Here is a 21,057-nt window from a genome sequence, read left to right on the forward strand (position 1 = left end):
TGTCAAGAGATGATGGAAACAAATCATAGTAAGAGTAATGTCCTCTCCCCGCATACGACTCAGACATCATTCCAATGTGGAGCATTGCAGGATACTAGAAGTGGTAACATAAGGGATCCAGAATGTGTGAAAAGAAAAGGTGCCCCGAAGAAACTTCGGAAGAAGAGCCCATTGGAAACCATTTCAAGCAAAGTTAAGGTAATACTCAAATGTTGCATATTTTCAGTTGTTGCGAACTCACTATAGAGATAATGTCTAACAACATTCCTTGTTTTGCAGGCAAGTACGAGTTCTACCAAATGGAAGAAAACGAAGGTTCCTAGAAGTGATATGGGAATGGTTGTAGCGCCCATTGTCCAGCCACCTCAGCAACTGCATGTGCCGCTACCGTTCTCCTATACGAACCTCCTTCTGGTTAGCATTTGTTAATCATTTGATTTCAATGATAATGTACTATTTACTGATAATGCTATTTTGCGCAGTGTGGGAACCAAAATCTTCAGTTCACACAACACTTGCAATCCACGTGTCTAAACCCTTCATCGGCAACAACTCATACATTAAATATGCAAGGTGAATAAGTTGTTATGTATAACTTAGTGCTTTGCAAACATTGTTCATTATGTATATTGATTCGCATCTAATAAACTACCTTATGTGGATTTGACATTCATAGGTTTGGGAATGCATTTCGATGGAGGAAACACGGAAGCACCTACGGAAGTTGGATCGTCTATCACATTATCAAACCCAAAAGATGCACCTACTGCTCGTTTTGTATAGTTTATTGGTTGCATTTCAATAGTTTGTAGTTTACTCTTCATTGTGTACTTGCATAGGTTTGTATCATTTATGAAGAAATCTATCTATCTTGTATCTCCACCAACATACAGGACTAAAATTATGAAGAAATCTATCTATCTTATATCTTCCAATTGGCAAATGTATCATCTGTTTGGTTTTTACTTTGTCTTAAGTTCACCAACTCATAGTAGGAGGTAGGATTTTGATTGCGAAATCTTGCTAGAAAGGAGTCTCAATCACCAGATCTCTTATATTATTTAACTATTTTTGCAATTTCTTCAATGTTTATGGTGACAGTTTTGGCTTCTGATCCTCTTTCTGATGCACTTTTGAGCTTCGAATCCGAGATTATTGATGATTCCAACAGTTTAAATGATTGGATCATGCCTTCCAGAGTGAACTCTTCAGGGACTGGGGTGAAATGTAGTCAAGATTTTTAGCCTTACCCGTCTAAAATCCCTGCTGGAATTTCTAGCCTTACCAATCTAAAATCCCTTGATATCAGCAAGAACAATTTTTCAGGCCATTTTCCAAATTCCAGAATTTGGTTGTTCTTGATGCATTCAGCAACAGTTTTTCAGGACCTTTACTGGCCAATATATCTGAAATTCAGTCCCTCAAGGTACTGAATTTTGCCGGAAGTTACTTCAGTGGACTAATCCCACCAGAATATGGTTCATTCAAGAACCTTGAATTCATTCATCTGGCTGGAAATAGTCTTAGTGGTAACATACCTCCAGACCTGGGGAAGCTGAAAACATTGTCCCCAATGGAGAAACAATGGAGAGACTATACATCCAATCTTGACGCTACATAACACATCCTATTTTAATTAAATTCTTGTCTTCTTGAAACTATCTCGACAGAGTAATATACGTTTGTATTGAAATTGCTAAAAATGCACAAAATGCAATTGAACAACAAAATGCTAAAATGCAATTAAACATGGTTCACACAACATAATAGATTCAAGTGAACAACATTGGAACACTAGTCCCATCACAACCTAGACAATTTCATTTACATAGTTGGAGTTACAATTTCATTCGAAACGAATAAACTTCAGCTCAGGCCGACGACTGTCCATTCTTCTCCCATTTGGTGACGTGCTCTCCTCGTTTGCGTAGTCACGTTCATAGCAATCTCCATGTCTTGATCACCAGTTAACCGGCATCGTGTTTCGAACATGCAAGACAAATCTTGAGTGCTGGTGACTGAACTCGATTCAGCACATGTTTCCTTCTTTTCCACCCACTCCCAATAACCACATTTCACGCTGCACATTTCGAATAGTTTGCCTTTGTTGTCAGTGTTCTTCTCAACCTCGAAACACTTCAAAAAAGCATGTTTACACCATGGGCAAGGTCGTTTATTCGGGCATTCCGCGAAAAAATGTCCCTTCAATCTACAACTATGGCATACTCCATAATTCTTCCCTCTTATTTTAACCTGGGAATCAAACGCCAAACAAAATGATAATCGCAGATTGAAATGAATTAACAAAAGCAAATAAACTAATCTCTCTGTCTGCAGGAAACATGTGGTTTGGTTTTAACAAGTCTTATAGGTATACTTATGTTCAAAGGTTGGAATTTCTCACAAAGATGGCATTGTATCAATTAAGTTAGTCAGATGACTTAAAAGCCAGCATAACAATATTTCAAAAGATTGAGTAACATGGATGCTGTAGTAGTTTTTATTTTGCATCACCCCAACTGAATTTCACTACTTCACTGATTCTCTTCAACTATATTCTATAGTTAGTTTACCCATACTAAATAGATGGTTCCCAAAATTCATATTATAAGAAACACGGGCAATGGGATGAAGTTGAGAGAGGCGAACAATTTTTATGAGCTGTCTCTGATCAAGCTTTACAGTAAAATGTTGAGGCCAATTTGAGAAATGATTCATTTTCCCAAAAAGTAATTATATTTGCCTCCGCCTATATACTATTTACTTAGCAATTGAGAGAAACTACTTAAATATTCTATTAGAAAGACCTAAATTCAAAAATCACCAAGCTAGCGAGTATACAGAAGGATCTAAACACTGTCTGCATTATAACTTGGTATTAGAGACTGATTATTATGTAGCTAAAAGTTATCTAATTCATATCACTGCAGAGAAATTGGCATTTTACGACAAAACCCTAAAGGAATGCTCTGAAATTTAGGGTTACGAATGGGCCACTTCTTCATCGTTTCGGACAAAATTAAACAAAACAGAGCGGTACACAAGGTATTTCAACAAATTTATTGAAACATGAACTTGATACTTATATACCTGCGCTTTCTCTAGATGTGGTCGAAGACGATTTCCGGTAGCAACTACGAATCAACGAGAAGTGCCTGACCGTCTTAGAACTGTTTTATTGAGTATGTCGACAGCACTGAAACCGTGGTTTTCGACGGCGTTTCACCTAAGCTCTCAGGTAATCGTTTCCATTGCAGTCGGCGGAGGTCTGAAGATTTACGCCAAAGACGGGGACGAAGAGTTCCAAATGCCTAGAAACGAGTTTTCATTCGAAGTGAAAATGAGAAAATGAAATTGGGCTGAGCCTTGTGAACGGGTTTTAACAGAGAAACGGGTTTAAATTCCGGGCCGGGTCAAAGCAAATGGTTTTAAAAGTTTCAAATTTCCCACAAAACACCAGCCTGCGCCATTTCCATTTCCTTTCTCTCTCTTTTTTTTTAAAACCATTTTCCACCTCATTGTGTCATTCTTTGTGTCAAAGAATGTGGCTATGTAGCATTATTGCTTTTTAAGATGATATATACAATTTTGGTCAATCCATGAAAACCTTATAATGCATCACTAAAGTTTAAACTAATTAAGGCTACTTCTGTACACATCTCATTTGCATTTTTTTATCGTTTAATATCAAATTTATTTTTTTTTGGTCAAGCTTTCTGATATTAAGTGTGTGTTTGAAGCACATTATTTCTAAAGAATATATTTTGGAATAATAAATTGATGGAGAATGTGTTGTTGAAAAATAAAAAAGTTTTGAATTTGTGTGTAGTATTATTTTATTGAAAAATATATGATTAAAATGATGTCAAAATTACTATTTAAGAATATTTTTTTCCCAAACAATGCAGCTCAAATAGGGCCTAAATAAAATCAGTTTTGCAATATTGAAAATTAAAAGTAAATATGCATACTTTTAACTAAAACCTCTCAATTAATTATATTAATTTTTTATAGTGACTAATTTAAGTATTTAATGTGCCATTTTATATTGGTTTCACGCACGTGTTCTTTGCTTTACGTGTGCCAAAAATATACGTTTATGATGATTACTGAATATATTTTGTGTCTTTAATTTGATTTAATATTTTTAGATATTCTTTTATAAACTTTAAATTCATAATTCATCATGTTGTTGTTCCTAAAATAGCATAATATTACAATTAATATTCTAAAAAAATATTATTTGCTTCAGAAAAGCATAAATTATAATTTTTAATATTTCAAAAGAATATTGACATGTTGCTCCTGAAAAAGTACAACTTTATAAATATTATATTACATAGAAAATATCCTCCTAAAGAATTAATGTTTCTAAATAATAATTTGTTGTTGCTTCTGAAACATTATACTATTATTTTTGTTTTAGTAATATTTTACTTGCTCATGTTTTTATTCTTGAAAAGTAAATTCTTCTACAATTTATTATTTCAAATATTAATATGTTATTGCTCCTAAAGAGCATGATACTATGATTTCAATATTTTAGAAAAAAATATTGCTCTTAAAGAAAACATACATCATATGTCATTTGTTTATCCCTGAAGTAATAGATAAAGCGTAATTTATGAATTTGTGTTTATCCCTGAAGGAAACATACGGCATATGTCATGTGGACATTGATCATTATATAATTATATAACTTTTAATCATATTATTTGAAATTAAATAATTGAATTATATCTTGTATTGAAACATAAGTTCAATTTGATTGGTATGATCAGTTGGACCACCACTGGGTCAACGATGGTGCGAAATCAAAAATTCAAATAAACATCCAATGAAGAATCAGAAGACTCTTCCATCCAAGAATTCTTATATGTTATTTTTCTTCTCTTTATTGAAAATTGATCATTAAACATCACTAGCCAAAATAGGGACTGAATTCCCTATACTTCTGAAAGTTAATCAGGATGATAAATGGGGTTCCTTTATCCTTCACGTTGATCATCTAAATATTATTTTGTATTTAATAGATTTGATACATATACTAGATAATTGCTTGGTATTCACAACCTGAAATTTACGTATTATGAGCATAATTTTTAGATTATATAATCAAGACCGTGTCTTGTTAATGGTAGTGGGCATAAATCTCAACATTTTAACAAGTGTTAGTTGTGATGTTGATAAATGGTTTAACACTATTGTTTGTTAAACGCCTTCAATAAATTTAATTCAGAACAAGTATTTCCCATTCTTGTTTAGGAAAATTTATTACGCAACATGCCAATATCATAGTTCTTCCTATTATAATTAGCTTATGGTCAAAGTCTAATTTTTTCATCTAATTATTTTGATAGTGCAGTATATGTAAAATTGATTCATAACAATGCACTAAGATGGAAAATAAATAATGTGGAGATGAAATATGTAGTTTGAACCTCTATATCAAATTGGTGATATTTGATAATGCAATTTACTAATTGTTAGTTTGATTAGACAATTCTTTCAGCATTAGGAAAGGAATTAAAAAGTAGAAAATAATGTGTAAATGTATCATCATCTAAATCCTTGTAAAAGAATTTGAACTAAAAGTTCGAAAGATAATTTATTAGATGCATTTACTGATCAAAGAGATAACAATATCTCATGCACCAGTTTAAAATGCTCTAAAACTAATTGAAGTCTTGTAGGAACAATTTGATAGCATTGTCTTTGATATATTTGTGACACGCTTGAAGCGTGATGGTGTTCGATTCTAATACAAAAAATTTCCAAATGAAAATGGAACAATTACCAAAGATGATCTCATTAAGAAGGAAAATACTTTTAATGAGTATTTAGACATAGCGAATTATAAAACTCTAAAGAGGTTCAAGTACCTGATATGTTGAAAACTGATATATCTCAATAAGTTATATCATTATAGAAATGAGATAGGATTGACAAGAAAAAGTTGTCGACAATACTTTTGCATGTGATGTAATGCATCATATTCTGAATATCAAGGATATTAAAATAAATTCGTCATCGATTAAAGTGATGATTAGCTAAATAAAATGACGCGATCTTGGTGAAAGAATTTATTAGAGAAATCTGAAATTTCCGAATGTAAACCTAGTAGAATTGAATTTACTAGAGAAACGTGAAGTTTCTAGATCTACAGTTTGAACATCTAAAGGAGTGTACTTATGTGAATGAAAATGAGAAAAGTGAAGTCATAATATGAAATGTACAATTTTTTACGTAATAAATGTCACAAAAACTTGTATAAATAGATAAGTTATCGTGTGTGGTGGATAAAATCATAAGTCTCTACTTTGTTAGAATGATAATGTATGAAATTTGATATGCATATAATAAATTTGATTATAGTCAACTTAACATAAATTTAATATTATCATTGAAGGATTTAATATGTTTGAAGCATAATTTAAGTAATATTATCGTGAGATGGAGTAAATACGCTTGTACTTTTTTTTATACGCTTGTACTTTTTTTTTTCCACCAAGGTTTTATCTTATTAGATTTTCTTGGCAAGGTTTTTAATGAGACAATTTTTGTAGCGTATTCAAAAGAATAATGTACTCTTTTTCCTTCATAAGGATTTTTCCCACGGAATTTTTTCCTATTAGGATTTTAATGAAGCATATTCTTTGTTTAATGATATCCTTAATTTACAAGGCATTTACCTTAAAAAGGAATACTCATTATGTATGAGATTCTCGAAGAGATCAATAAGAGTTATTTTTCGAATCATCATATTACTGCTGTTATTAAAGGATGATAAAACATCTTCTTATGAAGACGGTGTTATTTGAAGAATATTCAAGACAACATGAGGCATACTTCACCAAAAATTGTAATATTGAAGGCATTGATGTATGATACATGAATAGCAATACAAGAATCTTTACTTGTGAAATCAGGGAAGTAGGTATGCTCTTTTTCCTTTGATCCAGTTTTGTTCCTTTGGAATTTCTTGACAAGATTTTAACTAGGCAGTATTTCATTACTCCAAATTATTTGTACTCTTTTTCATTCATTGGCGTTTTTGTCTCATTGAATTTTTTGCTAAACAATGTTTCAATAATATAATTATTGTAATAATAATCATCAAAGGGGAGTATTGTAAAATAATGAGATAATTATTAATGATTATTTAGTATTATCATGATACACAGAGAAGTCTTATCCAGTCTAGAAGATCTATTTCATTCCAATTATAACTCTTATTTTGAATCTTATAAATATATGGTATTGATTTTTAATAATACACACGAGTCTATTGACTCATAGTACCTCTTCTATTTTTCTCTCTTTTCATAACATCTACTTATTTTTAACGTTGAGTTATAAGATATTTTTATTTTGAAAAGTAAATTTTTGCGTTCTTGGTTTTGATTAGATTTTTATTTGTATTTTCGTTTCTTGCTTTTATTTTGCAACTAACCCACTCTTAAGCGTGCCCATGCTTTGAACTATTTTTGCCCCTGTTTGATAATCATTATTTTCACATTATTTTTCTTAAAACACATTCTTAAAAATACATTATTCAAAACTTTGTTCCCAATTAATAAATGTCAAATAGGGACTTTATCTTATCAACATATGATAGTAGATTTTGACTAAATTATTTTGATTTCCATGCAAAAGATATCAGATATGATTAAATTTATTTTCATTTGGTCCAATACTGCATGCAAAACATACTTATATGTGTGTGTGTATTTCTTTTTCTAATTTTGTTCAATCTTGTTATCCTCTGAATTTTGTGGAATCTAGACATCAACAAATGTTAGCTCATCCCTTATCTACGTATACATTATCTCTACATATGGACAGTCGGGTTAGAAGGCACGGATCATGGCTCTGAATAGGGAATGCAACGATTATGTGCACTTGGATGCTCAAATCAAATGACACACAATATTTGGGTTAGGAAGAAATGCTAAAGACGAGAATATACACGCCAAGTTTAGATTTCATATTTCATTTTAATGGCACAAAGACTGGGTATTTATAAACCAAACGGTTGTGGACTAGGTCATTTGAACGCTTGACATGTGGCTTTATTCCAACAACTCACATATCAAGTTTAATGATATCACACACTAGCTATCACCTGTGACCTTACACACCTATTCTAATTATATCAATAAAAATATGATTGCATGCTGCGTCTACATAGTTGTCACATTAATCATTTTATTCATTACTCAAGTTGTATGAGATGACAATCTGTTCAAGGTATTGAGAGTTGAACCTCATCGGCCTCAAACTAAGAGACCAAATTCGTGTGACCACATGGTTGGGTCACTCCTAAACAACTCGTAGTGACAATGTGATTAAGCTGGTGTGGGTTGAATACAATGAGGTGATGGCCATGTCGTCTCGAACAAAAGAATAGAAGAGGCTACTTGCTCTGAAACCGTTGAAGTTTGATGAAACTCATAGAGGAGGCGATGATGACAAAGCATCGATGCTTGCTTGGCATTTCACTTAGCGACGGCCATATGGCTTGTCAGGTAGGTAAAAGAAAATTTTTAAATTTTTTTAGAGTAATGCGATATCAATTGCAAATCATACCATGTGACGTCTCTTAAATGATAACACCGATTAAGTGGATCTAACATCTATTTATTTAAGGGAGAATTGCAACTGGAGGTCCAAATCTTTCATCTTTTTGCAGAGTTTACATAAATATTTTATTTGTTTGTGCTATCGACATTCTTAAATCTTTAATTTTGTTGAAGCACAAGGACAAATGGTCCATTTTTCCATTAGTTGATCATTTTATTTTATTTTATTTTTGACTATTTTGGCAAATTTTGACTAAATTTAAAAGGAAAAGTCTGACACTATATAACTATCACATAGAATAATTAAAAAAAAATGAAAACCCCAAAAAAGGAGAAAAGAAATAAGAGTGCGTTTGATTGACATGAAAAATATTTCCTAAAAATGAAAATATTTTCCTTATTTTGAGGAAAACAAAATCCTACCTCCTCAAAGAAAATGTTTTACTCCAAAATAAAGAAAATTAAGCATATTTTCAGATGTTGAAAAATATTTTTTTATGGAAAAATGATAATTAAACACTTCAAAAGTTAGAATTCCGGTGAAAAAAGACCACTTTCTATGAATTACTACTATGTGTGAGCCCATAAATTTTTTCTAGCTATGTTCCACCGTCCATGAGTAGAAGAACGAGGTATTCATTCATAGGTTCGATTCTTTCAATTTCAATTTCTTTGAAATTTTTACCCAAACTACCTTCAAGGAGATACAATCGTAGCCGACCGTTGGAGACGCCTTTGGTAGTGGTCGACGGGTGGTGGGTGTTTCTTTTTGGTTGGTTTGGGTGGGGGAAGAAGATAATTTTTTTCTTTTATTTCTTCTCTCTCTCTCTCTCTCATCACTCTCTTTTTTTTCTTGGGTTTTTTTCAGTATTTTTGTTTTTATTTTAAATATCTATGTGATAATTATAATTATAGTTACTGATTTTTCCTTTTAAAATTAGACAAAATTGATCAAAAGAGTCCAAAAAATTTTGGTCAAATAATGGAGGAATTGATGAAATCCGTTCATTTGTCTTTGTACTACAAAAAATGAAAATCTGAGATTGTGGATGGTACAAATGAAAATTTTGGGTAAAATATATAAAATGATGAATGATTTGGTACTACAGCTACAATTCTACATATATTTAATTGATCTTATTATTCTATTTTTTTTTAATTTAAAAGTTTGATTTGCTCTAACCTAAATGGCACTTTTTGCCCAAACAAAATTGGTCTAATGGCATTCAAGGACTTTTCCCACGTTCGTGGTGGCATTTTGAATCTATCCAACCCGTTCCCTCCCCCATTGTTCTGATCCAATTAGGTTTGAATATAGTCCGATTCGATTCGATTTTAAAGAAATCGAACTGAATTATATTTTCTGAGTATTTAATAAGTGGAACCATCGATCCAAATTTAATTTAGTACTGATCCGATTTAGTTCGATTCCGTGCTATAATAATTTTTTTAACATTTATAAAACACTACATTAATTCAATTAATGATATGTACAATATTAACTCTTATAAAATGACACAGTTTAATTTACATATATACAAATAACAAATTGTCTAATAAGATTTATATACCTATGTATACAAATTACCAAAATGAAGAATGATGTAGAAATGCTTACGAATATAGGATTTGATGGTGTGGTCTATGTGGATCTTGAGTACCAAAGATGAAATTGTGACTAGTGAGAGAGGAACGGTTGAAAATGAGGTCAACAACTAAACCTAAATGACATAATGAGTGAAGGTGAATTGTGAATTGTGAATTGTGAATTGTGAATTGAAATTGGGCACGGACAACAATTCGTAGGGAAAAATATTTCGGCTCAAGTTGGAGTTGGCCTTTGGAATTTGGAGCCTTGGGCACTCATAGTTTATTACTCAGTTAATCGAAAAATTATTCAAAAAATAATAAAAATAGTTTGGCTTATTCAATATAGAAAAAAATAAAGTTTAGGGGGGTTTCAATTTTTTATCCAGAATCGAAAGACGAACCAAATCACTGATTCTAGATTCTAATATTCATTTGAATATTTAACCTTGTCAAGTCCTAAACCCAACTAGCACCTCTAATTTTGATTTTTTAAAAAAGGAATTTGATGTTTGTACACTGAGCCGTCTCACAAGAGAGGGGGTTTCGTGTCCAATAAAAAAAATCGCGATCAAGCTTGTTGTACGTGTAAGCACCTTCAAAATAATATTAAGCCCTTTTTTGGGGGAAAAATGAATTTTTGAATAGTATATTGATGAGAAATGTGTAATTAAAAAATAAAAAAGATTTTTAATATACGTATAATATTATTTTATTGAAAAATGTGTGATTAAAATGATATCAAAATAATGTTGAAAAATACATTTTTTCAAAAAAATGAGGCTCAAACAAGGGCTAAGGCTTTGTTTGACTCCCATATTTTTCAAAATACATTTTTTTCTCTTTTCTTTTCAACCATATTTTTTTATTAAAATAATATTACACGTAAATAAAAAATATTTCTTTCATTTTTAAGAACACATTACTCATCATTCTACTATTCTACATTTTTTCGTAAAAATGGGGCCGAAACACCCTCTATGAATAATGTCTAGGCAAAGACGGAAATAAACGATCGGCGCGCCCCTATCCTTCGCCACAACAACGCACTTCCGCTTCCACCCACCTGCCCACCGAAGCGATAGCAGAAATACCAATTCCACACAAGGGGCCTACTGAACAATTTGCCTGTAGGTAAGCAAATGCAACCCTATTATGCAATCTTTGTATTTCTTTGAAAAATAGCAAAACTTGATCCTCAATTTGATAGTTACTTACAATCTTTGAATTGGGTTCTAATTTTTATACTGTCTTTGAAAATTAAACTCTACGGTTAGTTATTTTTTCACTTCTGCCTCCATCTCCCTGTGTTCATTTCTGAATTGGGTTCTAATATTTTGCCCTGAATTCCTGAATGTTGAAATAATTAGATTAGCCAAATTTGAATGTTTGTTTTCATTAGAATATCTCATTTTGAAGGAACGACGTGATAAACTTTATGCTTTGTTCTGTCGTTGGATTATGGCAACTCCCACCTTGTACCAAAACACTATTTTCCCCTATTTTGCATCAAATATTTGGGGCCATGCCATGCCACGCCCCACAAACACTAAATTTTGCACCATATTTGATTAAAGTCATTTTTGCCCTTTTTTTATTTAGCACCAAATGTTCTTAAGGGTATTTGTGTCATTTTATATTATACACAAATTTTAATTTTTAATTAATTAATTATTTTTTTAATACCAATATTATTATTATTATTATTATTATTATTATTATTATTATTATTATTATTTGTAATAAACTTTAATCATGTAATCAATAGTATTATGATTTAATATTTTCTTAGTTGCAATATTTTTATTAATTGCACTATATTTTTTAAATTTATTAATGAATTTAATATTTTCGTTAACGAAACATAATTATTTATGTAGTAGTAAATTAAATAAATAAATAATTTTCCAGATATATAAATTGGTAAGAATAAAAAATAAAGAAAATGACATTGTTCATTTGGTGCAACTTATGGTGTAATGAGTTGGAAATATTTTTAATTTGGCACAAGATTTGGTGTAAAATGGTGCAAAACTTACCTCAAATTTTGGTGCAAGATTGGAGATGCCTTAGAATGGCATGTTTGTTGCATTTTCTTTTCTTCCTTATTTTTCATGGAATATTTGGATTAATATATTCTGAACGGGAGTTGGAATTCTTGTCTCAATTTTATGAAGCACTGTGCTATTGTAACGTGGGAAATATTGGATGTTTTCCTTCTCGTCTCTGCTAGAGTTTAGCCATAAATTGTGACTGCATTGTCCTTGGCCATTGCTAACTGATTAGTGTTTGAGAAAATATACGACTGAAAAGGAAAAGGATATGCTTAGGCTGATTATGATATTGATTTGTGTGAGATGAGAATTACACGTGAATTTTGATGCCATTAATGCTAAATACATGACATGCATATTGTACTATAGTTTGCATGACAAATTGTAATTTGCTTTAAAGTTGTGTTGTTTTCTTATTGGATTTTATTTATAACATGTTAGGTTTGTGGGTCAAAATGGAATTTTACAAAATTTGATTAGAACTATCTTCTTCAAAACCTAGCATGGATGATCATTATAGCTAGTGGTGCAGTGGGCTATTTGCAAGTTGTAATTTGTGGTGTGGTTACCTAGGTTGTTTTCTCTTCATTAATCGAATATTTTACCCAAAAGGTAACCAGGAAAAAAATGCTCTTGCTTTTGATTATATTTGTATATGCTTTCTACATATATGATGTTGCCAATGCTTCTTATTGGAATTGTTGCCGTTGGGTGTCGGATCTGGTAGGTTGAGGCGATGGTGTCATGGTTGTTGAAGGGAGGGAGAAGTGCTGCTGAGCATTATTTTGAAAGTTAAGAGATTGTATTGGATAAATGTATCAATTCGTTTTGCATCCCCAAAATTTGCATGTTTTTCAAAATTGGAGATGGAAACAAAACAGAGCTTTGATGGGCCTCCGATTCTGTATACTTATTCTAGAAGACTCAAGAAGAATGGAGAAGGAAAGGGGCTGTAACAAAATTCTGTTGGAGGGGTAGAATAGGAAGAGAAAAGTAGTTACAGAACAAAATATAAATAAGACACTAATGGAACAAAGACATGCAACCAATCTGTTGAGTGAAGCAAGACTGAGGAGTTCATTTGTAATGGAGAATTCAATCAATACAGAATTATAATTTCTGGTTCTCATCTTACACTTACGGCTAAATTTCTATCAATCTGGTATCAAAGCATCCAAATTCGGCAAGATACAACCATGAATCTTGTTGATCGAGTTGGAGAGTTGGAACAAAGGGTGGATAGCAATCACCATGAATTGCAAACGGCGCTCCACGTGCTACTTTCAGAATTTGAAATGATGCACTCTGGGATGATGGAAAAGTTTGATATGTTGTTGCGCACATTGGAAAGTCAAGAAAAAGAATGTAAGGAAAAGGGGCCAGTTATGGAGAGTTCATCGGTAACACCAATTGACTACGGTTTAACACAAACAAGGGCAGGTAGTAGTCACAATGATGGGGGAGGGTCAGGCGGCGATTGGAGAATTGAGCCATGCATAAGGAAGCTTGGAAATGCCTGTACTTGAAGAATCCAATCCAGATGGGTGGGTTTTTCGTGTGGAGAGATATTTCCACATTAATAAGCTGACGGAGGAAGATAAGAAATGGGAGAAAAATGCCAACCGGTGAAGAATTGGGAAGAGGTGAATATCAGGCTATTACGAAGATTCGGACTATCATAGGAGGGATCCGTTTGTGCACAATTCCTATCTCTCCGGCAGAGTATCGCCGTTAGAGAGTATCGTCAGCGATTGGAGACCCTGGCTTCATCGTTGACGGAGGTATCATAAGAGATAATGGAATGTAATTTTCTCAACGGACCAAGGCCAAATATTAGGGTTGAAGTCCATCTACTTAGGTCATTGGGCCTGGAACAGATAATGGAAGTAGCCTAAATGGTGGAGGACTGGAATTTAATATCCTAGCAAAGCCCATGAACAACAGCCCTAATAAACCCAAGAGCATCCCTTATCAAAGCCCAAATCCGCCCCAACCTACTATTACCCAAAAGAGACACACCGTGCCATTGTCTCTCATTCCACGCCCTAATTAACTTCCCAAAAATCCTTTAACATTCAAGAGGCTTATAGGCGTTGACATTCAAGCTAAAAAAGAGAAAAGGCTATGCTATAGATGTGATGACAAGTTGACTATTGGTCAGAAATGTAGGAATAAGGAGCTGCAGGTTAGGGTTATTCGCGAGATGGAGGCCGGCGATGCGCTGGGAGAGACGACACAGTGTGGCAAGCTGGGATCCAATGAGGGCGAGGCTATCGACGAGTTATGTACTGGCGAGAATGAAGTCAAAGGGATGGGTTAGCCTGTGAAACTATCCATCAACTCTGTAGTAGGACTTACTGCCCCAAGTACTATGGAACTAAAGGGGATGTTTGACCAGAAAGAGGTGGTAGTGTTGATCGATAGTGGAGCTTCACATAATTTTATCTTTGTAGAATTAGTTCTGGGATTTCCCTTATCCTTCACTACGAGCTATGGAGTAATCATGGGAACTGGGTTGACTGTAAAAGAGGAAGACATATGCAAAGGCATAACGTTGAAGTTACCAGGCTTGCTGGTAGTGGAAGATTTCTTATCCCTCGAGTTGGGCTGCTCTGATGTTATTTTGACAATGCAGTGTTTACGAAGGCGGGGCAAAATGTAGGTTGATTGGAACACCTTGACGATGTCCTTGAACAACTCAAGGACTATAGTAACATTGCAAAGGGACTCGAGTTTCAGTAAAACTCCTATCTCATTGAAAACAATGTGGAAATCCTTTAAGGAGCAAGGGGAAGGATTGTTATTGGAATTGGGAAATATTATGGTCGATCCCAATGGCTCTCTACCTTGACCACCAACAGTTTTTGCAGAGCTTTTGGAGGAATTTTCAGTAGTCTTTTAGGACCCCAACCAGTTGCCCACACGGAGAAGTCATGATCATGCGATCATTCTAAAACCAGGGACTAACCTCGTTAGCGTGAGGCCATGCCGATACCCACATTTCCAGAAGAATGAAATTGAACGGTTAGTACAGGAGATGTTGGCTGCAGGAATTATCCAACATAATACTAGTCCATTTTAAAGTCTTGTGCCACTTGTAAGGAAGAAAGATGGGAGTTAGCGGTTTTGCGTGAATTATCAGGCCCTAAACAAGGTCACCGTTCCTGACAAATTTTCGATTCTTGTTATTGATGAATTATTGTATAAATTGAATGGAGCTAATGTTTTTTTGAAAATCGATCTCAGATCCGGGTACCATCATGTTCGGGTGAAGGCTGAGGATGTTCCAAAAATTGCTTTTCGAACCCACGAAGGACACTAAGCCCTTGTTTGGCCCCCATTATTTGAATTTATAATGGGACAATAGTATTTTTTTGAAGGTTACGTGGTTGAAAAGTTTTCGATTTGAGTGTAATATTATTTTATTAAAAATTGTGTGGTTTAAAGTATGAGAGAGAAAAAAATTAAATTAAATTGAAGAGTTTTAAAGGGGGCTAAAATTTTTCGTCATGCCATTTTGTTTAACAAATGCACCAGCCACTTTCCAATCACTGATGAATACTATCTTCAGAGAACAACTTCGAAAATTTATGTTAGTCTTCTTTGACGACATCTTGATTTATAGCTGTAAGGAGGTTGAACACCGAGATCACTTGAGAATTGTAATGCAGATTTTGGTGGAAATTCAGCTTTATGCAAACAAAAAGAAATGCTTGTTTGGACAGATAGAGGTAAGAGTACCTTGGGCACATCATTTCAGAAAAAAGGAGTGGCAGCGGACGAATCAAAGTTCTCTGCAATGAGAGATTGGCCATGACCAAAATCACTTAAGGAGTGGAAGGGCTTCCTAGGATTGACATGGTATTATCGTCGCTTTGTGGAGGGCTATGGGAAAATTGCATGGCCATTGACTCAACTATTAAAAAAGGATAGTTTTGGATGGAATGACGCAGCCGAGGTTGCATTCACAAAATTGAAGGATGCGATGATGATGGTGTCAGTGCTAGCTGTTCCAGATTTTTTACAACCCTTTGTGATTGAAACCAATGCTTCGGGATATGGGTTGGGGGCTGTTTTAATGCAAAATCAGAGGCCTATAGGTTACTTTAGTCAGGTTCTCCCACCAACGACCCAAAATAAATCAATTTATGAAAGAGAGTTAATAGCTATTGTGTTGGCAGTGCAAAAATGGAGACATTATTTGCTTGGAAGGCTTTTCGTGGTGCGGGTAGATCAAAAGAACCTTAAGGGTCCGTTTGATTGTAAAGATGGAATTGAATTTGGTAGAAAACGAATTTCAGAGAATTGAATTGCCTAGAATTGTTTTCTTGGGAATTGTGAATTATTGTGTTTGATTGGTATAATTTTTCACGTGGAAAATGTTGAAATAAAAGTATTTTTTGATGTTCGTTTGACTTTGTTTTACATGAAAATTATCAATTAAAATGATAGAATTTACTGGTATTGGGGATGACATTGGTTTCTATCGCCAAAAAAAAAAAAAAATTCAAGAAAGTCATCTATTTTTTAGTGTTCGTTTGGCTTTGTTTTACATTCAAATTATCAATGAAAGAGATATTTTTTTACAATAATTCTTAGAATTGGTTTCCATTGCAAAAAAAAAAAAAAAAAAAAAAAATCGCTACAGTAGTCGGGTTCCAATTCCCACCATATATGGTGAGAATTGGAATTCCACCAAATTAAGGAATAGCACAACTTCCAATAAAAGCTAGAAACCAATTCCATGGAAAATCTTGTGAATCAAACACGAATTTTCCACCCATTCCCATGAAATTGGGTGAATCAAACACACCCTAAGTTCTTGCTCGACCAAAGGTTGCTGAATGTTGAATATCATAAATGGTTGACAAAATTATTGGGCTTCGACTTTGATATTGAGTACAAATCGGGATCGGAGAATAAGGCAGCAGATGCATTATCCCAAAAAGGAGTGACAGCAACTTTAATGGCCCTTAGCATACCAAATACCGTTCAGATAGAAGAAGTGATAAAGGCAGAATAGGAAGATTGGGTTCTGGGCAGAATTATGGCAACCTTAAGGACAGACTCATCAGCTTATCCAGGTTATATAATAGTTCGTGGGGCTTTATTATATAAGGATCGGATTACTCTACCCAAGGATTTCCCATGGGTATTGATGGCGCTAGAGGAAGGGCATGACAGTAAAATTTTTGGGGGGGGGGGGGGATTGGGGAGGGGGGGGGGGTTGGTCATGGAGGGTTCCTTAAGACTTACAGGAGAATAGTGGAGACATTCGATTGGGTGGGCATGAAGAGAGATATTCTTGCATATGTGGCAGCCTGCGCAACTTGTCAATAGCATAAATACTTTACTCTTGCACCTGCAGCTTCTTCCCGTACCAGAGAGGGTAGGGAAGGATATTTCCATGGATTTCATGGAAGGGTTGCCTAAGTCGGAAGGGTTTGATTTGATTTTGGTGGTTGTTGATTGCTTAAGCAAGTATACTCATTTTATAGGCCTCAAACATCCTTTCACGGCACCTTTTATAGCAGCCATTTTTGTAAGAGAGGCGGTTCGATTGCACGGGATGCCCCAATCAATAATCTCAGATAGGGATAAGGTGTTCCTAAGCAAATTTTGGATTGACCCGTCTCGACTCCAGCGAACGAAGTTAAGGCATAGTTCAGCTTATCATCCACAAACCGATGGCCAAACGGAGGTGGTTAATCGAGGGCTTGAAACCTACCTGCGCTGCTTTGCTTCAGCTCGACCAAAAGAATGGGCCCAATTCCTACCTTTTTGTATGTGGTTAATCGAGGGCTGAACTCTCATACAACAATTCCTTCCACGTATTGGCACAACTTACCCCTTTTTGTATGTTATATGGGCGTGATCCTCCTCTCCTGCTGCGTTCTCAAGATCCATTTGTACCGAGCCCAACAACAGATGAAGCATGCAGTTGACAAGCATAGAAGGGAAGTAGAGTTCTCAGCAGGGGACATGATCTAGTTGAAGATGCGTCCATATCGCCACAAGTCTTTGGTCGTACCAGTGAGAAACTTACCCCCGATACTATGGACCCTACAAGGTATTAGCAAAAGTTGGGAAGGTTGCTTACCCCGAGACACGTATCCATTCGGTGTTCCATGTATCCCAATTGCGTAAGGCGGTGAGGGAACATCACTTTACCACATGGTTGCCTCTGAATTTGGGAGCTGACTGGGAGTTGCTAGTGGAACCCTAAGCTATGTTGGGGAAGAGGAATGAGACACGGGGAATAACAGAAAATTTGGAAGTGCTAATTAAGTGGAAAGGGTTATCTCCTATGGAAGCTACCTGGGAATCATTCCATCTCATTAATCAACAATTTCCTTCCTTCCACTTTGAGGACAAGGTTGCTGAGTTTTTTATTTTTATTTATTTATTTATTTTGGGGGGGAGGGGGGGGGGGTAATTGATAGGCCTCCTCTATATACTTATTCTAGAAGACTCAAGAAGACTGGAGAAGGGAAGGGGCTGCAACAAAATTCTGTTGGAGGGGTAGGATAGGAAGAGAAAAGTAGTTACAGAACAGAATATAAAGAAGTCACGAATGGGAAAAGACAGGCAACCAATCTCTCGGGTGTAGTGAGACTGAGGAGAGATACAGTCCTCGTGAAAGGCTGCTTATTAATTTTATTTGTACTGGAGAATTCAATCAATACAGAATTGTAATATCTGGTTCTTATCTTACACTTGCGGCTGAATTTCTATCAAGCTTCCAAGTAAGTCACTTTGTTCAGCTACCAATCTTTTACTTCAATTTTCTCTAGCCCATGAGTTCAGTTAATACTAAATAGCGGTTGCTGAATTTCTATCAAGCTTCCAAGCAAGTTACTTTGTTCAGTTACCAATCTTCTACTTCAATTTTCTCTAGCCCATGAGTTCAGTTAATACTTAATAGCGGTTACTTGTGATAGACGACATAGGATTGGTTCTCCTTCAACTTTTTCTAGCCAAGACTGATAATAACTTTGTTCAAATAAAAAGTTTATTAATTAGTTAGTTGCAGAGTGCCTGTTAGATTCTCCCCATTTGTGATGTTTATATAATAGCTTTATCCGTGATGGTTTGTTTTGGGAAATTGACAATAATACAGTAAGCGATATTCGGATTTATAAGGATATGTTTCGACTTATATTAGCTTGTAATTATCGACAACATTGTGGTCTTCCAGCTAAATAGTATGATCAAGACACACTCCTATATGATATATGATGATTGAGAATACATGAATTATTCACTACTAATACTTGCTAATGAAGTAAGGTAACAGTAATTATTTGGGCTCTTTCATTGCTTTGTTTATCCCTTGCAACTTATTTTTTAACTGTTCACTGTTCATCACTTGGGTTTCTTGGCTTGTTGTCTCCAAAAATTAATACATGCATATACATGACTTAACCCTAACTGACAACCTGTAGGTTGTGAGTCTATTACCGCTCAACTTAGCCCCTCTTTGATACAAATTTTAATTTAGATTTTAAATTAAAGTCAACAATTAATTTTAACCACACATTTTATGGGACTCACAAATTTTCACTCATACATTTCATAAACTTTTATCAAAATCTATTAAAAATCTGATTTTAATAACTATCAAACATGGGCTTAGTAAACACATTGCTCAGATTTCTCATTTCAATTGCAGTTTAATTCTCTCTGCTCTGGATTTGCTGACATGTATAAAGACAATTAATAATATACACAGTTACATGTGAACATGTATTTGTATAAATATTATAAATTGTCATAATTAATAGTATTTACTTTCCTGAAGCTAAAGGGGAAAGAAGGTGAATACAAAGGGCTGGCTAGGGAGACGCAGAAAGATAGAGAGAGATGAATAAGAAATTTGGAGGGAAGCAACCCACGGGAACTCCATCGTTGGCATGGTCGTGTGTCGTTGTTGTTGTGTCGCTTCTCACTGGCGCTTCTGTTGTGCATAATATATACAAGCCTGATTTGGTAAATTTTCCTGCCTCCGTTTAATGTACTTACATTTGCATAAAAAAAATTCCGATAATTTCTACTGGTTTTCAAAGGTGCCCTACATTTCTATACTTGAAAACAGTTAGCTTTGCTGTAAGTGATTCAATTTCTGTGTAGTTAGTTTGTCCTTGTACTGGGGCTTTCCCAATCGCCTATGACCTTTGATAAAACTAGGACTTGTTTGGTCAGGTGGGTTCAACTCGACCAGACATTATCAACTATTAAGAAAGAAAAAGAAACTAAATTCTTGTCCATCAGTGTGTCAAATCCCACTAAATACATGTAAATAGATGTTTCTTTTCGTTATATTTTCTTTCTGAGATATTAGTATTCCTCTGTCTTCTGTTTTTCGTTTAAACCTTTGAACAAGGGGCGTTATTGCGCTCTAGTAACTGCCTCTTGTAGGAAGCACTGAAGGACCCCTAGCTTTTCCTAAATCTATGACTGACTTGATGAAAGCTGCCCTTCACTTGTCTGCTTATGTTTGTAATGTGATTTTTTGCAGACACTGCCTCCTGGAAGCACCCATGGGGCTGAGCCGGAAGAAGTAGAGAAGATATGAATTTCAAAATTCATATTTGATATATGAGCACGATGAAACTAAAAGTGTAATGCGTTTTATATTTCATTTTGCATTACTTGTGATGCTAGAATCCTTTGTTTCCGAGCAAAAGGAAATGATTTTATTATTAAAAAATCAGAATGGGCATTCCCTTGCATCAGTATAATTACATGACTGTTAAAGCATGACACCAAGTTTTGGTCGCAGACTGAAGCAACCATAAGTTGCCAATTTTGCTTAGTATTTCTGTTTCACACTA

At 34.5% G+C, this 21,057-nt stretch overlaps 1 protein-coding gene across 1 annotated transcript; it reads left to right on the plus strand.

The window, feature by feature from the left end:
* The first annotated feature begins 11,114 nt into the window (after positions 1-11,114).
* LOC111406017 lies at positions 11,115-21,057 on the plus strand. Its single transcript, XM_023035182.1, has 3 exons — positions 11,115-11,303; positions 20,025-20,212; positions 20,742-21,057. The coding sequence occupies exons 2-3, from the start codon at positions 20,087-20,089 to the stop codon at positions 20,796-20,798; spliced, it is 183 nt and encodes a 60-aa protein (XP_022890950.1). The 5' UTR covers positions 11,115-11,303; positions 20,025-20,086; the 3' UTR covers positions 20,799-21,057.

The sequence above is a fragment of the Olea europaea genome, chromosome 12, assembly GCF_002742605.1.
Source record: "Olea europaea var. sylvestris chromosome 12, O_europaea_v1, whole genome shotgun sequence".
In the NCBI taxonomy this organism is placed as follows: Eukaryota; Viridiplantae; Streptophyta; class Magnoliopsida; order Lamiales; family Oleaceae; genus Olea; species Olea europaea.